This window comes from Rhinolophus sinicus, linkage group LG14, assembly GCF_036562045.2.
Source record: "Rhinolophus sinicus isolate RSC01 linkage group LG14, ASM3656204v1, whole genome shotgun sequence".
Classification (NCBI taxonomy): Eukaryota; Metazoa; Chordata; class Mammalia; order Chiroptera; family Rhinolophidae; genus Rhinolophus; species Rhinolophus sinicus.
Genome location: NC_133763.1, coordinates 34,036,408 through 34,052,229, shown reverse-complemented (window position 1 = coordinate 34,052,229; position 15,822 = coordinate 34,036,408). Strand labels below are relative to the sequence as shown.

Genomic DNA, 15,822 nt, shown 5'->3' with positions numbered 1-15,822 from the left:
TTTGACATACTGTGCCTCTACTATCTACTTTATAAAGTAGTACTCCTTTGTTCTAAACTTACCCTTTGTCTGGATTCAGGGAGTCTCTATTAACTTGTTTACAATATTGGGTTCATAAGTCCATCACTTAGCTCCTGTATTTCATGATTTTATAGTAACCTCTAAACTTACTTAGACTGAGAAGCTTGAATCTCCTATTCCCACCACGGGCAGCCTTTATTGAGCCAACTCCTTGACCTTTAATTTGCCTTTGACTAGATCATTTCTTGTTCCAATTATCCTCATTTTGAGATTCAACAACTAGAGCCATAGAAAGTCTCATTCTTTGAAATATTCTACAATTGCTGTCTTTGGACATAATGAATTCTGCGTTGGAGTTTGTTTCAGCCATATCAGAATTGCAGCTAGCTTTGTCATCCCTTAATATACCTTTGGTGTCTTTCAGCCTCAGTTTCAATTTCTCTTCTGTAGTAAGGAAATAGTGCTTCTTCCTACACAGGGTTGGTTGTGAGGACAGCAAGCAGCAGAGTGCCTGAGTTTGGGTGATAAATCTATAAATCAGGATGATATCCAGTGTATTATTAGCCTTTTGAGCCACACAGAGGAAAAGTTGATTTGAAGCTAACTATGTTTTTTAAATAACTCCCACATAGGTGTCATAAAATACCTTCTGTGTGAAGATTAAAATGAGGTATATATAAAGCACTTAAAAGAATGCCTGCTGTATATTAATCATTGTTATCATCATCTTGGTAGATTTCTTAAATATTGAAAGTAAATTTCTCTGTTTTCCACAAATAACTGAAAGAATATTTTACTTGACATGTGACTTCACCTACTTGTCTTCTGATTTTCCTAGTATTTCCGTACTTCCTAAGATAAATCTTATCTCAGTTCTTCTTTTCTCAATATTATATCAATATTTTTCAAGTAAATAAATATGCTCAAATGATATCTTCCTATTTTTCCTCTAAAATTATTTCCCTCTTTTAGGTAAAATAAAAAATCTGGCTACTTAAAAGCAAAATAGCAAGAAGTGGTGTGATGTATGTCTGCTGCCCAATAGTCTGCTCCTACATGTTTAGAAAGTAAAGAATACCTCTAAAATTTCAAAAGCAGAAATTCATAATAATCTCTGTGGGGGCCAGTGTTCATACCACCCAACTTCTGTGCACTGTCAGACAGTTGGCCCAAATACTAAATATCTGAATACAAGTTATCAATCCTGATGCATGTGGGTAGTTACGATATGAGCTGAGGATACCATTTCTTCATGTTCGTAACTGTACATAATTTTTGGGCCCCCAGAAGTCTAAGACATGGTAAGAGTACTACTGAGGCTTGTTCACACATTAAATCATTGGTAATATTTATTTTAAATATTTAAAAGTTTTGATTTTTTTTTTTAGTGTCCAACTTTTGTTTCTAAACTTAATGCTAAATTTGCCAAAAAGTATAAAATTACCTATATATAATAATATTTACCTACATATAACTATCTTAGTGTTAATAGGCAAAGATAAAACGAGACAAAACAGATTCTAAATGAGTCTGAGACATGATCCTAATATATGCAGCATAGTTCAGAATTGTATTTCAGTCCAACACAGAAAAGAGTAGTATTATAAACAAATTTGTGTACTGATTTATTCAAACCATAAACATTTGACATTGTTACTCAATCAAGTTTGGCATTATCATGAAAATTTAGCATTACTTGACGTTTTCGGAACACAATAAACTGGTTTATATTGATGAGTTACAAGGTGCTACATTACGCAAAAGTGGTACAGAAAACATATCTTACAAACTGGAGTCACATTTATTTTATAATTTGAAATATTTAGGGAATAGTTTGCCTTCCAGAAATCATACATTTTTGTTTTGTAGAAAATGAAAGAGGAGCCTAAGTTTCATCTGTGGCCTCCCCCCTCCCTTTTTTTTTTTTTTTTTTTTACCTTTGCTATTGGGCCACCTTTTTTTTGGAATCATAATCTCATTGCTAACTGACGTTAAATAGGCTGAAGAATGAGTTGGGGGGAAAGTGAATTCAGAGAATATCAACTACAAATACATGACATTTATTAGTACCTTCTGTATGTTAAGGTCTGCTTTAGGGGCTTTACATGTCTGAATTGCCTAAAATAGCATCACATACCAATTAATTAGGAATTATTATTCCCATTTTATATAAAAGGAACCCGAAGGGCAGAGTTTTAGTGACTATCCCAAATAAACAGTGGTTGCAGATTTCAAACCTCATCCAATTTGACTTACCGGCAGTTTCCCTGTCTAAACAGTGGATAGTTTTTGAACCACTGTTTATATACTTACCGCCCACCATATCCCACATATCTATTCCTTCTGATATAGCCAATCTCTTAATTTTTTTTTAATTAGAGTTTATTGGGGTGACAATTGTTAGTAAAGTTACATAGATTTCAGTTGTACAATTCTGTAATACATCATCTATAAATCCATTGTGTGTTCACCACCCAGAGTCAGTTCTCCTTCCATCACCATATGTTTGATTCCTCTTACCCTCATCTCCCACCCCCTCCCCCCTTACCCTCTGGTAACCACTAAACTATTGTCTGTGTCTATGAGTTTTTGTTTCTCATTTGTTTGTCTTGTTCTTTTGTGCTTTTTGGTTTATATACCACATGTCAGTGAAATCATATGAAATCTCTTAATTTTATAACGAAAAGAAAAATACTGTGTAATAATAGTTTGTGCAGTCTATCTTTTAATCTTTTAAGGCCAATAATAAAAAAAATACCATAAGTAAAACATAGACTGAACAGCTTCATGCTAATATATACTAATGACCAGTGTCAATCAATTATTTTTTATCGTCATCTCCCTGGGAGTTCTTTTAGAATCTCTTGCCCTAATTACTACCTCTCTCATCACTGTAATTTTAATTTATCTGTTTTTGTACTGTGGTTCTTTTGGTGGGGGGTAGGGAATGTCACAAACCATTATGATATCTAAGAATTTTTTATTCCCTGAGAATTGGTGTTCACTCCGTTGTGGGTGAGATTACTCTCACTGAGAATGCATAGTACAGACCAAGTTCAAAGCCAGTCTGCTATAGTCTAATTAAGACAGTGGTTCACAAAGTGTCACCTCTGGACCAGCAGCATAGCATCACCTAAAAGTATGTTACAAATGCAGTTCCTCAGGTCTCACCCAGTCCTACAGAATCAGAAACTCTGGGGGTGGGCCCACGTAGTCTATTTTAACAAGCCCTCCAGGTGAATCCGATGCATGGCAAAGCATGGGACCACTAGTAATGAACAGAGTGCTGAGAGGTGGGTCCATGGCAGGAGGACAACATTGAGCAAGTTACATTATGTCTCAGTTTCCCATTTTGAGGTAGCGCAGGTAACTCCTGGTATGAAGCCTCAAACATGGCCTTCTGAATCACTTGTCAGGGGATTCATCACCTACTGAGAATCCACCTGTCTTCGACAGGGGAGAGAAAGAATGAGACTCAATACTCCTCGACCTCTTCATATTTTTTGAAAAAGACTCCTCAGCATACTAGTTAGGATTATATTCACAAAAGCCTGGATTCCCAAAAGCAGTAAGTAGAAAAATAAGTAAATATTTATATTCTGTGTTGATAAACATCCCATTATAGGGATGAAAACAAACACAAACTAGGGTATCTCATTTTATGGCAAAATGAATTATGTAAGAGATGCAGAAGATGGAATTTTTCAAGAAGAGTGTGCTTGTTTCTCTTTCTAAAAAAATTTTATTTGTTTTTTTACAAAAATAAGATTAAGTGTTATTTATTTCTTAGTTTCACAGAGTTTCTTCAGTCTCCTTCCTTTTCACCGGCCTACCATTCTAATTGTGCACTTCACAGACGGGTTCACCCACTTGGTTGACTTTCTTCCAGCTTAGATATATGCAACCTGGTAATAATAAAAAGTATTTATTCTCATATGTGGCATGAGTAAAGAGAAATGAAAGCATAAGGAGACCAGAAACCTCACACACCACCAACCGTAGGGCATACGATATCTAACTATCTTGTGATCTGAGAAAAATCTTGTGAGGCCATGACTTATAAACTTCCACAGAACAACTGCAATTCAAGACATCTCCCTGGTCAGTGATTTACCAAATGTAAATGGTGGATAACTGAATCTCAGCTTTGGTGACAGAAAATATTTCAAGTTGATTTAAACATCATATGCTTTAGTTTGTACAATTTGAATTAAAAATCAAATGTTCAACGGAGATGAAACATTTTCTGTGTTCTGTTTTATTTTAGATGGAGCTTGCTAAGGAAGAAAAGTGTGAATTTTTGCCTTTTCTGTCCCCACGGAAGGTTATAGTAAAAGGTGGGAGAATTGTTGCTATGCAGTTTGTTCGGACAGAGCAAGATGAAACTGGAAACTGGACTGAAGATGAAGATCAGATAGTCCATCTGAAAGCTGATGTGGTCATCAGTGCCTTTGGTTCAGTTCTGAGTGATCCTAAAGGTAGGGTGCTCAGGCCCTGACATGTGTTGTGCACTGTCTGTTGTTTTACTGACATAATAGTTTCCAGCTTTGGGGAAATTGTTTTTCGCTTTAACATTTATTTCCTTCTTCTTGTAGGAAATGCAAGCCATCTTGATTTAAAGGACTTAGAAATACGTTTAACGCTATACAGGACTATTTTTAAAATGTGGGAACTGAACATGAATCTTCTTTTTAAACTGATAATCGAAATACATACTTTATTTTGTAATAATGTTTGCCTCGTTTCTTCTGTAAGGATGGCTTTTTCTTCAATTAGTCCTAGAGGAAGGAAATGTGACAGAGAAGTTGTAACAGACAGTCTTCAATGATTCGGACAAATTAGGATTTAATGAATAGACAAAAACAGAATTCATGTTTACTACTATCCTCATCTCAAACCACCACTAGAAACATCAAAATTGTCAAATTAGAAAGTTTGAACTCCTGTCATTCATCTGAATAGCATAAATTGACATGCTGAGGAAGAATGAAATGCTTTTTTAAAAAGTGATGATGAGAAAGGAAATATTTTATATAGCATTTTAACTGAAGAATAAGTCAATTAGTTAAGACTATTTTGTGATATATTTTCCCCACACACTGTTTTTGTTGGCCATTGAAGATGAAAGTTGAGGTAGTTAGGTGCCTTCATTCATTTTGCAAAGCCTTTTTACCTTTTAATAAAAACTATTGAAATGACAATTAACTATTTACTGAAAGGAAAGTAAAAGAAAGTCATTTCTCTAGATGAGAGATTCATTCATTAAGAACAATAACCAAAAAAAATCTAAACTTGACAAATCCTGTCTATGACTTCCTACTATATCCATGCTAAAATTACAGTTTGTGTCTGCAATAAGAAGAAATATATGCTTGCAAATATGCATTTATATGCAACAGATAAGTAAAAAATTCAATCAGTCATCAGTATATTTTATCTGCAGGACATCAAATATCTCCATATCTGGAAACATCCAGATGTTTAGTGTCATCAAGATAAATGTTTTCAAATAGCTGGATGATGGCATGGATTTGTCACTTTTCATCTAGATGTTTATGTGATATGTAGATACAGTCACAGTGTGGTTTGTTTATTCATTAACTGGGTTTCAGGGAAAGAGAAGAGCAAAGCATAAACTTCTTTCTATTATGAAGAAATCATACTTTTCTTGCTGCTCTGCACATCACCAAAAACTGAGTAAAAAGTTGAATCATATTTAACTAGCAATTCTGTTGATGACTCACCTATCAAAAAATAACTAAGCTTACCCATCTGAATTCATGTTCCACATCTGACAACTCTAATATTATGAAAAATGTATCATTTCCTAAGCAAACCTAAGTAAATGTGACTCAGATCATAGAAAACAGCTTTTGCAATCTCAGATGTGATTTTACTAAGCTTATTCTAGTGTGCAAGTGTGCGAGTGTGTGTGTGTGTAGAGTGAAAGATCTAACTTAATTTTTAAAATATGGCGTAGAAGAAAAAGTGATCTATTCATGTTTATTTGACAAAGTCATTCCAGAATTTCAATTTGTGCATTTATTCCAGAATTTACCAGTGCTTCATATGTACTACCCCATATCCATTTAGTGATTTAGAGAATTCAAGTAAAAATGGCTCTTCAGTTTTCTCTTTTTTCTTTTCTTTTCCCCTCTCTTCTTGACTTGAAATAACAAACTGCCTGGAAAAAAATTGTCCTTTAGTGGAATTACCTGCATTACCAGGGCCCTTCGATGTTTACGTTAATAAGAAGTTGCTTTCCAAGTGAGAGGGGAGCTGGAAGAGCTGGGATGTGAAATAGCATTCATACCTCTTACCCCCATCTAAATATTTTCAACACAGCTTTTTAAGTGGAAAACATTAAAGAAAGGGGTTGAGGGAATCACTGTTACAAGTTGATTAAGGTCTTAACCCAAATGGCATTTAAAATCTTACAATAATAATTTCAAAGTCAGAAAACTTCCATGTACACACATAATAGGTATAGTGACACATAATAGGTATAGTGAAAATCAGTTCACAGGAACCAACGTTGTCATTTGGGTAAGAAAAGAAGACATTCATGTTTTCCCTCTTCTACCCTGAATCTTATCCCATCCTCATAGCTATGTAGTGTGATTTATGTGTGATACCTTTGTGATATACATTTGCTACTATATAATTTAACTTATTTATCTTATTTATTATTAAACCTCTGCTTTACAATCTATCTTTAAAACCTCTGCCTTAAGAAAACATCAACCTGAAATCTATGTAATTTTACTAACAATTGTCACCCCAATAAATTTAAAAAATAAATTAAAAAAAACATGAACCTGCTTTTCCACCCTTCTCCGTCCCTGCTTCCCAACCTCACTGGCTCCAGTGAACTGCATGCCAATGTCAGTGACATCTTTTTAGCCCTTATTCTATTTTCTGCATTTGACAATGTTAAATGTTTCTTTCTATTTGAAATGCTCTCCTCCAAGCCACTTAAGCTTTCTGAACCTCAGCTTCTTCCTCTAGTGGAGAGAGAGAGAGAGAGAGAGAGAGAGAGAGAGAGAGAGAGAGAGAGAGAGAGAGAGAGAGACATAATAATACCTTTTCTCCCTACCTCTCAGGACTGTTGAGATTTTGTTTAATTAAAACAAAATCATGTGAAAGTGCTTTGAAAATGAAACTGCAACATGTAACTGTTGTTTATGATACTCCGTTTTTTCTTAACTATTCCTTCTCAAGCCTATCAGTGACTGCTTTTCTTCCTCCAACTTGTTAATTTTTAGTACTTTCCAAAATTCAAAGTTGCCCAATTTTTTCATCTTAACGTATATATTCCTTCAGTGAACTGATTGTCCTCATTCATTCATTCATTCATTCATTCATTCATTCATTCATTCATTCCTGTAAGCAATATTTAATGAACAACTTCTGTGTGCCAGGTAGTGGCTAGGCTCACAGCAGGCATATTTCACTTCTGAGTGAAATGACTCCAAAATTTCTTTCTCCACTCTCCATGCCTCAGAAGACATTCCATCCTATGTTTATGCTAACGCATGTGACAAACATTTTCTGAGCATCTAGTGAATGAATAGCAAGTGTCAAGTTGTATTCTGGAGAGTACAAAGATGAATGAGGCACTTTTAAAACCTCATAGACTGGGGTTGGAGGCAGACCTTTAAACAAATAATTGTTTTTACCAAGTGAAGAATACATTTTGACAGAGAAGCACAAGGTAAGGAAGGGTGACCTCATCAGATATCCCTAAGACAGATCTCTTCAACTTTGCTATTATTGTAAATAGTACCATAGTTCTCTTAACATGAAAGTTCAAAATGTCATCCAGGATTCTAACTTCTAATTCCAGTGTCTCTTTTCATTGAATTCACCAGTGTCACCCTACACTATAGGTTAAAGGTCCTAGCACTTCAGCGAGTGACTTCACATGTACTATGTATCCAACTCTCTTTTCCATTGTTCTCTATTGAGTTATTCCTACCAGAATCCGCAGGATAGATTCCATAGTGGTAACTCAGAATGTCCTTGGTGAATGCATTATATAAATACATGCTGAAGAACTCAAGGAATGAAGTAAATTTGACAGAATACATACAAATGATAATTTATACTCTCAGCATTTTCTGATTACAATAATATTTTAAATGAAAATACTTGTAGTGTCTCAATTGCATCATAATATGTATTTGTAAAGGTAATCCAAAATGGGAAATTTGAATGAAATTAAACTTTGAATCTCAGTTTTTTCCTCTGATTTACTGCATTATGTTTGCAAGTCCTTTAATCTGTGTGTTTCATAAAGGAGAATATAAAATAAGTTTATTTTGTATTACTAAGCACCCAGTATATCTTTTCTATACATTTCCTGTCATAAGAATGTTAAATGCCTTAACAGCTTATAGAAAAGATAAGTATGTGAAATTTACAAAACAAATTTGGATAATATCCTTGGATTACAGTAACTAATTGTTTCATTGCTACTGACTAATAACAATTGTAACTAATTATCATTATTTTACCCAATTCTATTTTATTTCTGTCTCTTTTTTTGAAGGGTAGCAGTGAGTAGGAAATAGGAACAAAAGACTATGTATCCCATATCCCTGTGCGTGGAATATTTGTGTGCCTATTATGAGCACAATTTAAAGGAATCCTTCATCAACTACTGTCTTAAGTTCTAGAGACTGTGCAGTGTCCAATTCTAATTTGATTGAGATAATAAAGCCTTAGTCTTACTTCGTATCATTCCTGTGAAAAACTCAAAGTGGTTCTTCCTTTTAGAAATTATCATCCATTTCCTCAAAATGTGTAAGATTCCAAATTACATTAAATTGGGATTTTTATTGTTCAAGACTGATTTTAAAGGCTGTCAGTAAATTAAGCACAGGATAGGATACCTCTAATTGGCATTTCTGCTCTACAAATATTGCCCTTCCCTGGAAATTGTATTTATTTATTTTAAAAATATACATTTTGTAATATAGAAGTCTCCTCTTCTGCTAAACATCAGTGTTTGAATTTTCTCCCTTTTTGTTTGTTTGCACAATGTCAGATTTAAGAGACTTCTTGCTTCTTTTAAGTTTATCCTCCCTTCTCTTTAGACTTGGAATCAAACTGCCAATTGTAAAAAGGTGCATATCTTTTCTGTTAGTTTTGAATTGAGGAAGAGAATATGTTACTATTTTTATCAACCTCACAATGGAGGTAGTAACAGTGGGCCTCGTCCTCACATTCCTGGGAGGTCCAGATGACATAATTCAGTGTGGCTTTGAATATGCTTTCAGACAACTGAAGGAAGCCACTTCTGCCCTACCATGACCTCTGTGCCTCTTCCATATGCTGCACCACAGCCACCCTCTCATTCTCTGCAAATGTCCACTTTGAAAAGACCTATGTGCTTTGATCTTCTAGAACATATTATAATGTATCTTCCAATTAGATTGCGAACCCTAAAAGGCAGATTGTACCATTATAGTAAATCGTAGTCCCAGTAGCAGACAACATATTAATCTGCACAAAACAGATACACAGTGTATATTTGTGCATTTCACTTGACTTGATTCATATAAGATACTAATTTTATTACACTTAGTTATGTTTTTTCTACTATGGGCCATGTTTGGCTTATGTTTCTTAGAAAATATAAGAAAAAATTGAATTTTTCTATTTCTACTGGGTATTTTTTGTTTTTGTGTTTTTTGTGGGGTTTTTTTTTGGCTGTTTTGGCATAAGTTGTTGCATTCTTTATAGTCCAATAAATAGTACACTAAATTAGATTCTGTCTAGTGTAGCAGCTTAGAGCAGGGGCTCTGGATCCAAGCTGCCCAGCTGGAAAACCTGGCTCCCTTAGTCTCTTTGTATTTCATGGTTCTGATCTCTTCAGGGGAGTGACTTTAATATCTATTTTCTAGAATTGTTTTAATAATAAATTAACTAATAATATGTGCAAAGCACTAAAATGTATGCTAGTAAATAGTAAACATCTCTTAAGTTTCAGATGTTATTATCCTTAAATAACAAAACCATATTTTAATAATTAAATTGAGTTATATTACACCCTTATTATGGTATGAATGTTGCCCAGGAATGAAAATATTTGAAAATCATGACTTTATCTGGGGCCTTCCAGGCTCTGACAACATGTCTTTGTAAACAAGTGAAGCAGATGCTCTTACATTTATGATTTTTAAATGAGAACATGTTTCATATATTTGTTTATTTTTATTTGCAGATAAAAAGATTGTACAGGTTGTAACTATATCACATATTTTTAAAGTGTTTTGTTATCAACTCTGACATTTTTCATACCATCAAAAGGAATTGTTTTTCAATAAATTTTCAATAGTTAGAAATCTCCATTTTGAATTTTCACAAGCCAGGTATTTAAAAAGCAAAGGATTTTTAAATAACTTTGTTTTTCCTCTTAACAATGGTAAAATTGGGCCAAATATTTTGTTTGTTTAACCTAAGATGATTGCTCGTTTTTCTTCTAAGTAAGAAAAAGATAAGCACTTTTGAGGATCTAAGTTTGAATTTTAAGTGCTTGAAAATTACGCAATGAAATAACTAAGATTAAAAATCTATATTTTGGGAAAGAAGAGGTAGGATAAATGGTGGCAATAAAATTGACTCAGCATATGGTACATGACACTACTCAGGAGAACACATGAGAAGCTAACTGACTGAACTCTCTTGCTATATATGGCAGAGGATGCATGGCCTTTCTTCTAGGAAAGGAGTTTATATACTTCACCAGTGCTTGCATTTTCTTTCTGCTCCTCGCACTAGAGATAACAATGAAACACCAGGCCCAGTTCTTTCTGAATCTTTAATGTAACTCTCAGAAACTAACTCCCTTGATTGCGTTAATTGCGGTTATCCATAGAGTGGTTTTGGGGGAAAAAGTTTTAAAATCTTTCAGTTTCTCTTATTAGAAGGCTCTCAGAAAAGTTTTTAAAAGACTCATGGTGTTAATCAAAGATTCTGACAATATTAGCTTCAAAGGTACCTTTTATTCACTTGCTCCCCGACTGAGAAAAGGTACAGGTCATGAGTTAATTTGTCTTGTTCTGGGCTAAGTCAGAACTCCAACAAATTTGCCAGTTAGTCAAGAAATGGTGTGCATAAGACTCTTGACATTCAGGATTTTTTTTCAAATGTGTCCATTTTCCCCCTCAATTATTTAGGTTTGGGGAAAAACATAGGGAAAATGTTTTAATGTGAGTACTAGATGAGTCAGGTGCCTAATAATAATATTCTGTGCTTTAAAAGAATTGGCATCAGTGTGTTTGGGTTTCTTTTACGCCTATTAAAATGTTACTCATATGGTAATTCACTAGTAGGATTGGGAGCACTAAGACATTGTAATAACTCACCCTCTTTTTCTTAACCAGCATGATCCATTTTTCAAGCAATAAAACATCTCCTCCAGAAGCTGTTGTGGCTTCTTAGAGGTTCATCAAAATTTTCTTTGAACAATTGTCCACTCTGGGGCTTTCAGCTTGCCTAATCCCTCTTCTGCCTTACATACATACATACATACATACATACATACATAAATGGAAGCAGGAAAGAATGGAGGATCAAGTTGAGAAACTGTCATGATCGCTCAAATTTTCACTGTTGTATGCATTTTTTTAAACTTTTTTAAAAAAAATTAGTTTCAGATGTACAAAACAATGTAATAGTTAGACACTTATACCCCTCACAAAGTGATAACCCACCCTCCCCCAATGTACTACCCCTCTGACATCACACATAGCTGTTCTATTTCCACTGTTTCTATTTTCTATTCCTTATTCTGTACTCCACATGCTGTGATTATATATATATATGCATATATAATTATACTTGACATTCATTATTCTTCAGCTTCAGCTTCAGATGTACACTGCAGTGATCAGGCATCTACATCATCCCTGAGGTGGTCTCCCTAAGAAGACAAGTGTCCATAGGATACTTGTTGATTATATTCCCCAAACTGTCTTTCGTATACCTGTAGCAATCTTGTGGTTACCGACTATACTTTCTAACACCCTCACCTTCTCCCTCATCTCAAGCCCCTTCCCATCTAGCAACCCTCAGTTTTTCTTCTATGTCTCTGAGACTCTTTCTGATTAGTTTGTTCATTTATTCTATTCTTTAGATTCCACATATAAGGGAGATCATGTGGTATTTGTCTTTCTCTGTCTGACTTATTTCACTTAGGATAATGTTCATTAGGTCCATCCATATTGTTGTAAATGGTTAAGATTTCATTCTTCTTTATGGCTGAGTAATACTCCATTGTATAAATGTATCACCATTTCTTGATCCAGTTATCTACCAATGGTCATTTCAATTGTTTCCATGTCTTGGTTATTGTGTATAGTGCTGCAATAAACTTAGGGATGCATAAATTTTTTCGAATTAGTGCTTTGGATTTCTCTGGATAGATACCTAGGAGTGGAATTCCTGGGTTATAAGGTAATTCCATTTCGAGTTTCTTGAGATACCTCCATACTGATTTCCATAGTGGCTACACCAATCTGCAATCCCACCAGCAGTGCACGAGGGATATCCATTTTCTCCACATCCTCAGCAGCACTTGTTGTTTGTTGATTTATTTATGGTAGCCATTTTGACTGGGGTGAGGTGGCATCTCATTGTGGTATTCATTTGCATTTCTCTTATGATTAGTGAGGTTGAGCATTCTTTCATACGTCTGTTTGCCATCTGTATCATCTTTAGAAAAATTTATCTTCATGTCCTCTGCCCATTTTTTAATTGGGTTGTTTGTTTTTTTGGTGTTAAGTTGAATGAGTTTTTTATAAATTTTTTGTTAACCCCTTATCAGATATATCATTGACAAACATCTTCTCCCGTTTAGTAGGATGCCTTTTGTTTTATTGATGGTTTCCTTTGCTGTGAAAAAATTTTTAATTTGACGTAATCCCATATGTTTATTTTTTCTCTTACTTCCCTTGCCCTAGGGTATACATCAGTAAAAATATTACTACGGGTAATGTCTACAAACTTTCTTCCTATATTTTCTTCCAGAAGTTTTATGATTTCAGATCTTACACTTAAGTCTTTAATCCATTTTTAATTTATTCTTGTATATGGTGTAAGGAGGTGGTCCACATTCATTTTTTTGCATGTGTCTGTCCAGGTTTCCCAGCACCATTTATTGAATAGACTGTCTGTATCCCAACATAAATTCTTGCTTCCACTGTCGTAGATTAAATGACCAAATAGGCATGGATTTATTTCTGGGCTCTCTAATCTGTTCTATTGATCTATGTGTCTGTTTTTATGCCAGTACCATGCTATTTTGATTACTGTAGTCTTGTAGTGTAATTTGATGTCAGGTATCATGATACCTCCCACTTTGTTCTTAATTTCTCAAGATTGCTGTGGCTATCCAAGGTCTGTTATGGTTCCATATAAATTTTAGGATTGTATGTTCTATTTCTGTGATCCTTGGTAGTTTGATAAGAATTGTGTTGAATCTGTATATTGCCTTAGGCAGTATGGACATTTTAACTATATTAATTCTTCCTATCCATGAGCATGGTATGTGTTTCCATCTATTTGTATTTTCTTTAATTTCTTTCTTCAGTGTATTATAATTTTCTGAGTACAGGTCTTTTACTTTGGTTAAATTTATTTCTAAGTATTTTATAATCTTTGAAGCAATTGAAAATGGGATTGTTTTCTTAATTTCTCCTTCTGATAATTTATTATTGGTATATACAAATGCAACGGATTTCTGAAGATTAATTTTGTATCCTGCTACTTTACTAAATTCATGTATCAGTTCTAATAGATTTTTGGTGGAGTCTTTGGGGTTCTCTCTATATAGTATAATGTCATCCTCATATATAATAATTTTACTTCCTCCTTATCGATTTGGATGCCTTTTATTTATTTTTCTTGTCTAATTGCTGTGGCTAGAACTTCCAGAACTATGTTGAATAGAAGTGAAGAAAGTGGGTAACCTTCCCTTGTTCCTGATCTTAAGGGGAATGGTTTTAGCTTTTCCCCATTGAGTATGATGTTAGTTTGAGTTTATCATATATGGCCTTTATTATGTTGAGATATGGTCCCTCTATTCTCATTTTCTTAAGAGTTTTTATCATAAATGGCTGCTGGATTTTCTCAAATGCTTTTTCTGCATCTATTGATATGATCATGTGATTTTTATTTTTCATTTTGTTAATGTGGTGTATCACTTTAATTTATTTGCAGATGTTTAGTCACCCTTTCATACAGGGAATGAATCCCTCTTGATCATGGTGTATGATCTTTTTAATGTATTGCTGAATTCTGTTTGCTAATATTTTGTTGAGGATTTTTTCATCTATGTTTATTAGGGATATCAACCTGTAGTTTTCTTTTTTTGTAATGTCTTTGTCTGATTTGGGGATCAGGGTGATAGTGGCCTTGTAAAACGTGTCTGGGAGCCTTCCCTTCTTCTAGATTTTTTGGAATAGTTTGAGGAGAATAGGTAATAAGTCTTTTTTGAATGTTTTGTAAAATTCACCTGTAAAGCCATCTGGTCCAGGGCTTTTGTTTGTTGGGAGCTTGTTGATTACTGATTCAATTTCCCTGGTAGTAATCACTCTATTCAGGTTTTCGTTTCTTCTTGAGTTAGCCTTGGAAGGTTGCATGTTTCTAGAAAATTATTCATTTCTTCCAGATTGCCTAATTTGTCGCCTTATAGATGCTTATGGTAATTTCTTAATTTTTTTTTTTGTATTTCTGTGGTGTCTGTTGTCACTTCTTCTCTTTCATTTCTGACTTTATTTATTTGGGTCCTCTCTCGCGCGCTCTCTCTCTCTCTCTCTCTCTCTTTTCTTTTTTTGATGAGTCTGGCTAAAGGCTTGTCGATTTTGTTTATCTTCCCCAAAAGCCAGCTCTTCATTTCATTGATCTTTTGTATTGTTTTTTTGGTCTCTTATTTCATTTATTTCTGCTCTCAACTATATTATCTCCTTCCTTGTACTCCCTTTGGGCTTATTTTGCTGTTCTTTTTCCAGATCCTTTAAATGTATGGATAAACTGTTGATTTGATATTTTTCTTGTTTCTTTAGGTAGGCCTGCATTGCTATCTCCCATAGATTTTGAGTCGTTGTGTTTTCATTTTCATTTGTCTCAAGATATCTTTTGATTTCTTCCTTGATATTATTGTTGACTCATTCATTATTCAGTAACATATTATTCAGCCTCCATGTGTTTGTGTGTCTTTCAGTTTTGTTTTGTTTTTTCGTGTAATTGATTTTTAATTTCATAGCACTGTGCTCAGAGAAGACACTTGATATGATTTCAATTTTCTTAAATTTATTGAGACTTGTTTTGTGGCCTAACGTGATCTATCTTGGAAAATGTTCCATGTGTGCTTGAGAAACATGTGTGTTCTGCAGCTTCAGGGTGAAATTCTCTAAAAATATCCATTAAATTGAACTTGTCCAATGTGTCATTTAAGGCCACTGTTTCCATATTGATTTTCTGTCTGGAAGACCTGTCCCTTGTTGTCAGAAGTGTGTTGAAGTCCCCTACTATGATAGTGTTACTGTTGATCTCTGTTTTTATGTCAGTCAATATCTGTTTTATATATTTAGGTGCTCCTATGTTGGATGCATAGATGTTTACTAGGGTTATGTCCTCTTGTTGGATTGATCCCTTTATTATTATGTAGTGCCCATCTTTGTCTTTTAGTAAATTCTTCATTTTAAAGTCTACTTTGTCAGATATAAGTATTGCTACTTCAGCTTGTTTCTCATTACCATTCACCAGAAATATCTTACTCCAACCCTTCACTTT

At 34.2% G+C, this 15,822-nt stretch overlaps 1 protein-coding gene across 2 annotated transcripts in view; it reads left to right on the top strand.

The window, feature by feature from the left end:
- DPYD (dihydropyrimidine dehydrogenase) overlaps positions 1-15,822 on the top strand; it is a 795,862-nt gene that overhangs the window by 319,300 nt on the left and 460,740 nt on the right. The window contains exon 11 of one of the 2 annotated variants that reach the window (XM_019747023.2): positions 4,289-4,499. The exons of the other annotated variant lie outside the window; for it this stretch is intronic. Within the exon in view, the coding sequence (XP_019602582.2) occupies positions 4,289-4,499 (211 nt within the window). The remainder of the gene's footprint in view (positions 1-4,288; positions 4,500-15,822) is intronic. 2 annotated transcript variants of the gene reach the window in all.